We start from the raw sequence: 6,676 nt of genomic DNA, 5'->3' as shown, positions 1-6,676 counted from the left end.
GGCTGTTGTGCGTGTAACAATCGTTTATTTTACTAAGAATAACTAGCGCCGGTAGGCAGCCCGCGCACAGAGCACACGAGATGGAGAACTCCTGGATTGATGCCCACCCCCGCCAACCGAGGGAACCCCCGATTGAGAGCTCGGTGGATGGGGCAGAGTTGGGTCACTGCCCACGTCTCGGTTAGACGCCGGGGAAGCGGACGCCCAGGAGGTTCCCCCCTCACAGTTCTTTGAATCCTCGACTGCGAGCAGCCCAGGAGGAGTGGAGACAGCGGTTGGATATAAACGTCGCAAGCCACCGATGGAGCTTGGGTGGAGCCCGGAGGCCACAGGCCCACAAGAAAGTGTGAACTTTTGGGTCTTGAAATCGGCAGGGGAGCGGGCCTGTGATGTAAAGGCCCCCGGCGGGCCTTTGGGGGCTGTGTGCGTCGCCTGACAATAAGATGGAAGCTTCTTTTTGCAGCTATTCCAGCCACGGCAGATGTGCCCCCACCCCTTTGGCCCCTCCTGCCCACCCTAGCTGCGGCGTATCCAGCGCGGGCGCTCAGGCCTACAGTTCTGCCCGTCAAGGTCCGCCCCGGCCGATACCTCCACGGGGGTCGCGGACCGGCCAAGGCGCTGGCTGCTCTTTCGCTCCTTCCCTCGCTATTTCCAGAAGCGATAGAAGCCCAGGGCTATAGCCAGGCAGGTAAACACGGAGGCTAGGGAGAGAACACAGCAAGGTCATGGGACGTGACAGGCACAGAGGCACCGCTTCAAGCCGGCCTTTTCCACGTGCGGCCCAGGAGCCTGCCCCGGGGGAGGCGGGAGCGGGTCAATCAATCAATCAATCAATCGTATTTATTGAGCGCTTACTATGTGCAGAGCACTGTACTAAGCGCTTGGGAAGTACAAATTGGCATCACATAGAGACAGTCCCTACCCAACAGTGGGCTCACAGTCTAAAAGGGGGAGACAGAGAACAGAACCAAACATACCAACAAAATAAAATAAGTAGGATAGAAATGTACAAGTAAAATAAATAAATAAATAAATAAATAGAGTAATAAATATGTACAACCAAATATACATATATACAGGTGCTGTGGGGAAGGGAAGGAGGAAGACGGGGGGATGGAGAGGGGGACGAGGGGGAGAGGAAAGAAGGGGCTCAGTCTGGGAAGGCCTCCTGGAGGAGGTGAGCTCTCAGCAGGGCCTTGAAGGGAGGAAGAGAGCTAGCTTGGCGGATGGGCAGAGGGAGGGCATTCCAAGCCCGGGGGATGACGTGGGCCGGGGGTCGATGGCGGGACAGGCGAGAGCGAGGTACAGTGAGGAGATTAGTGGTGGAGGAGCGGAGGGTGCGGGCTGGGCAGTAGAAGGAGAGAAGGGAGGTGAGGTAGGAGGGGGCGAGGTGATGGACAGCCTTGAAGCCCAGGGTGAGGAGTTTCTGCCTGATGCGCAGATTGATCAGTAGCCATTGGAGGTTTTTGAGGGTCCCCGGGGACCGGGCAAGCCGCCGCTCAGGGCACCAGTTGGACGTTTGATATTGGGGGCCTGGAGGCCGGGGCTGTGGCCCACAGGAGAAGTCAGGGCAGGAAGAGGCAGCCACCCTGCTCCTCTGGGGCTGCAGAGCGAGCGAGGCCCTGGCTTCTCTACACGGAAGCAGGGGAGGGTCCAATCAATCAATCAATCAATCGTATTTATTGAGCGCTTACTGTGCAGTCCAGGGGACCCAAACCTTGGTCGAGCCGTGCCGGGGCCCGCTCTGGGCCTCAGCTACCGGCCCGTGCCACCTAGTCCGCTGCCAGGGACGGGGCGGCCACTCCAGCCCCTCCCTGCTTCGCCGCCCGGTCCCATAACGCACCCTTCGATTCGGCTGGGCAGGGGCCAGTCCACCCTGCACCCAGAAAATCAATCAATCAATCAATCGTATTTATTGAGCGCTTACTATGTGCAGAGCACTGTACTAAGCGCTTGGGAAGTACAGACTGGCAACACATAGAGACAGTCCCTACCCAACAGTGGGCTCACAGTCTTAAAGGGGGAGAGAGAAAAAAGGCCAAACCTTCCCCCTCTGCCCTGAGTCTAAAGTGAGGTACGCCGGGAGGACAACTATTTACCGTCACGCCAAGGCACCCGAAATCACGCACACCTACCTGCCAGGTAACGAATGGTCTCGAGTTTATTGGATTCCATCAGCGTCTTTAAAGAAGCAATTTCGGTATCTATTTTGTTACTCGTCTCCGAAATAACACTTTTGGTGTGGGTATCCTGAAATACAAAACACCGTCCCTTCTTCGTGCTTTGGAAGATAATGTTAGCCGGGATACGGGTGGAATGAGAAAGCGACCAGGATGGGGGCGGCGGGAGAGGACGCGGACCCACCCTGACCTCCAAAGCAAGCGTACCTTTTTGGTAAATTCCGTGGTTGCCTCCATGAGTTTTTTCTCCTGATCTGTAAACTGAAGAGCAAGAGGGAGAGATGAACGAAAACACCGAGGCCGGGAGAGAGCCCCAAACCCGCGATGGGCAGCGAGGAAACCCCATTACCAGATCTGTCACCCTGCTCCTCTCCAGGTTAATATCCAGTTTGTTTTCTGCTCGGATTCGACTCGTCTCGTTCTTCGAAGGAAAAGGAGGCACGTTTTAGGATACGTTTCCCCCGAACGCTTGCCCCCCAAACGTACGGTCTTCTCCGACGGGGTTTTGTTTACTTACTATCAGCTGCTGTTTAACTTGGTCCAACTCAATTTTCATTTTCTAACGGGAGAGACCGTGTAACGTTAGTACGGAACGGTGGGTTGCCGAGCCCACGACGTTGACGATGGTGGTTTTCGGCCAGACCCTTCTAGTTTAGGTCAAAAAACTCCACCCCCTTAATGCTCCGTGCATTTATGTTTTGTCCAGATTAATGGCCACCTATGATACTAATTAGGGAAGCTAATTACAGCAAAGGAGCGTGCTCAAGGGTTCTCGCCAGCCAGTCTGTTCCTGGGGCAGGGAGACCCGTGACCCCTCCAAGGCAGGGGTCCAGGCAGCGTTTATTCAAGCGCTTAGTACAGCGCTCTGCACACAGTAAGCGCTCAATAAATACGATCGATTGATTATTCCCGCCCACTAAAATCCGAGTCAAACGCTCTCTCTCATCTAGAACCGCGTGAAAACGCTCACAACCCTGGATCCCTGCAGATATCACGCCCGGGAGCCCCCCTCCCCGGCTCCACAGTCGGCACAACCTCATTCTCGGCCCTCAGGTTGGCGAACTCGCTCTTCTCCAGGATGACCATGTCTTTGCGGATGGAGTCCAAGTGGGCCATTAACTGCTGCAGGGTTATTTCCTGGGAGACGACGCGAACAAAAAGGGTCTCTTAGGGGACGGCGGCCGAGACCTCGTCCCGGAGCCCCGGCTTTTCCGAAAGGAGACCTACACGCTTTTCACCGGGCGCCTTGGGGCTGCAGGGAAGAGGCCGGAGCCCGAGGGATGGGTTTCCTAGTGAAGGGTCGGGGCGGAGGGCCCGGCTGCCGGGAGGCATCGGGGTGACACGGGCCTCTGACCTGCTGAGCCTGGGTGACCATCTCCTTGTAGATCGTGTCGAGGCTGACGTTCGACAGGGCGGTCAGCGCGGACACGATGGTTTCTGCTTGGACCTTTTCAAAGCCTGGGGGAGGGACAGGAGGACGGGGGTCGGCCTTTCCAAAGGGGCAAACGAGGCGGGGGCGTCGGGCGTCGGGGCCGGGCCTCACCGTGAGTCTCCAGCTCTCTCACCAGCGCGTGGGTGTCGAACGTCAGCTTGCGCTGCTCCAGAGGGGTGATGTCCACTTGCCGCGTGTCGTAGGACTTGAGGGGGGCCGTGGCCCTGGCCAGGCCTGGAAGAGACGGAGGGGGGCCCTTCATTCCCGCCCCGCCCTCGGAACCCGGCTTACGGATGCTTCAGTGGAAAGCCGGCGTTTCAGCCCGGGGACCTCTTCCTTGCTCTTCCCTAGGGCTTGAGAATGGCTACTGGGCAGGGGAACATCATCATCAATCGTATTTAGTGAGCGCTTACTGTGTGCAGAGCACTGTACTCGGCGCTTGGGAAGTCCAAGTTGGCAACATATCATCATCATCATCATCAATCGTATTTCTTGAGCGCTTACTGTGTGCAGAGCACTGTACTCAGCGCTTGGGAAGTCCAAGTTGGCAACATACAGAGACAGTCCCTACCCAACAGTGGGCTCCCGGTCTAAAAGGGGGAGACGGAGAACAAAACCAAATACTAAGAAAATAAAATAAATAGGATATGGACAAGCAAAATAAATAGAGTAATAAATATGTACAAACATATATACAGGTGCTGTGGGGAAGGGAAGGAGGTAAGATGGGGGGGATGGAGAGGGGGACGAGGGGGAGAGGAACAGGATGGCGGCAGCCTGACCTGCCCCCTCGGCTGAATTACCAGAGCCTGGAGTTGGCACGGGGGACTCGGGGAAGGATTTTTCCTCCCCTTCCGTGATTCAGGAAGTTCCAAATCCCTACCCTCCTGAGCTTGGCACAGCTGGTACTCTCGGCTTCCGCCCTCCCCTTTTTGCTGCTGCTGCTGCTGATGGTATTTGTTAAGCGCTTACTATGTGCAAAGCACTGTTCTAAGCGCCGGGGAGATTACAAGGTGATCAGGTGGTCCCACGGGGGGGCTCACAGTCTTCATCCCCATTTCCCAGGTGAGGGAACTGAGGCCCAGAGAAGTGAAGTGACTTGCCCAAAGTCCCACGGCTGCCAGTTGTCAGCCTCTTGTCAGCTGTGTGACTTTGGGCAAGTCACTTCACTTCTCTGGGCCTCCGTTACCTCCTCTGGAAAATGGGGATGAAGATTGTGAGCCCCACGTGGGGCAACCTCATCACCTTGTATCCTCCCCAGCGCTTAGAACAGTGCTTTTCTAGACTGTGAGCCCACTGTTGGGTAGGGACCGTCTCTATATGTTGCCAACTTGTACTTCCCAAGCGCTTAGTCCAGTGCTCTGCACACAGTAAGCACTCAATAAATACGATTGAATGCATAATAATAATACTAATGGCATTTATTAAGCGCTTACTATGTGCAAAGCACTCTTCTAAGCGCTGGGGAGGTTACAGGTTGATCAGGTTGTCCCACAGGGGGCTCACAGTCTTAATCCCCACTTTATAGATGAGGGAACTGAGGCACGGAGAAGTTAAGTGACTTGCCCACAGTCACCCAGCTGACAAGTGGTGGAGCCGGGATTTGAACCCATGACCTCTGACTCCAAAGCCCGGGCTGTTTCCACTGAGCCATCCATTTTTCACTGTTTGGGTCATTCCATCCACCCAATGGACATCTAGGACTTTGGACTCTTCAACTGCTTCTGCCCTGGTCCCCCATCTCCCCGCTTCCAGCGTGACTCGGTGGAAAGAGCCCGGGCTTTGGAGTCAGAGGCCGTGGGTTCAAATCCCGGCTCCGCCACTTGTCAGCTGGGTGACTTTGGGCAAGTCGCTTCACTTCTCTGGGCCTCAGTTCCCTCATCTGGAAAGTGGGGATGAAGACTCTCCCCCTCGTCCCCCTCTCCATCCCCCCCATCTTACCTTCTTCCCTTCCCCACAGCACCTGTATAGATGTATATATGTTTGTACGTATTTATTACTCTATTTATTTATTTATTTAACTTGTACATATCTATTCTATTTATTCTATTAGTATGTTTGGTTTTTATTTTCTCTGTCTCCCCCTTTTAGACTGTGAGCCCACTGTTGGGTAGGGACTGTCTCTATATGTTGCCAATTTGTACTTCCCAAGCGCTTAGTACAGTGCTCTGCACATAGTAAGCGCTCAATAAATATGATTGATTGATTGACTGTGAGCCCCTCGGGAGCCGACCTGATCACCTTGTATCCCCCCCAGTGCTTAGAACAGTGCTCTGCACGTAGTAGGCGCTTAACAAATACCATCATTATTATTTTTAGACTGGGAGCCCACTGCTGGGTGGGGACTGTATATGTTGCCAATTTGGACTTCCCAAGCGCTTAGTACAGTGCTCTGCACACAGTAAGCGCTCAATAAATACGATTGATTGATTGATTGATTATTACTAAGGATCACACTTCTCAGCTGGTCCTCGCCCCGCAGAGGCCACGCGGGGGAGAGATGACGTCACCACGTCCACGGGGAGCCCCTCCGTTCCCGGCATCCCCCGCGGCGGGCGGGGCGCCCGCGACGATGACGTCGCCCGCGTTCAGGGCGAGGTGGGGTCCCCGCTCCCGGCATCCCCCGCGGCGATGACGTCACCCGCGTTCAGGGCGAGAGGGGGGGTCCCCAATCCCGGCATCCCCCGCGTTCTCCTCACCTCTGGCCCGGGCCGGGGGGCCAACCGCTCCGAGAAGCCGGCCAGCCCAGCCGACCCTCATCGTCTCCAGGGACACCCCACCCTCCAACGCCTCTTCCGCTAGGGCCGCTGGGAAATGTAGTTTCCGCTCGCCGCAAGGCCCCCTGGGAAATGTAGTTTCCGTTCGCCGCAAGGCCCCCTGGGAAATATAGTTTCCGTTCTCCGCAAGCCCCTGGGAAATGTAGTTCCCGTCGCCGCACGGCCCCCTGGGGAATGTAGTTTCCTCTCGCCGCAAGGCCCCCTGGGAAATGTAGTCCGGCCTCTCCCTCAGCCAGGCCAATAGTCATGACTGCGTTTGTTACGCGCTTACTACGGGCAAAGCCCTG

The 6,676-nt window shown here is 55.8% G+C and overlaps 1 protein-coding gene across 3 annotated transcripts; it reads right to left on the bottom strand.

Annotated features, from left to right (window-relative positions):
- Positions 1–8: 8 nt before the first annotated feature.
- On the bottom strand, positions 9–6,377 carry CCDC90B (coiled-coil domain containing 90B). Of its 3 annotated transcripts, XR_005455222.1 has the most exons (10): positions 6,312–6,377; positions 3,724–3,846; positions 3,535–3,638; positions 3,216–3,317; positions 2,698–2,739; positions 2,530–2,601; positions 2,388–2,441; positions 2,136–2,250; positions 589–701; positions 9–432 (listed from the first exon to the last, which is right to left on the bottom strand). XR_005455222.1 is itself a non-coding variant. In XM_038762001.1 (9 exons), exons 1-9 carry the CDS (start codon positions 6,370–6,372, stop codon positions 646–648), a joined length of 729 nt encoding a protein of 242 aa, XP_038617929.1. In that variant the 5' UTR covers positions 6,373–6,377; the 3' UTR covers positions 9–645. The 3 variants fall into 3 exon arrangements, 2 of the variants coding, with proteins under 2 accessions (XP_038617929.1, XP_038617930.1); XM_038762001.1 differs by having other exon boundaries at positions 9–701; XM_038762002.1 differs by lacking the exon at positions 6,312–6,377 and having other exon boundaries at positions 9–701; positions 3,746–3,821.
- Positions 6,378–6,676: the final 299 nt, after the last annotated feature.

This window comes from Tachyglossus aculeatus, chromosome 20 (assembly GCF_015852505.1).
Source record: "Tachyglossus aculeatus isolate mTacAcu1 chromosome 20, mTacAcu1.pri, whole genome shotgun sequence".
Taxonomy (NCBI): Eukaryota; Metazoa; Chordata; class Mammalia; order Monotremata; family Tachyglossidae; genus Tachyglossus; species Tachyglossus aculeatus.
This window is presented reverse-complemented; position numbering and strand designations above follow the sequence as displayed.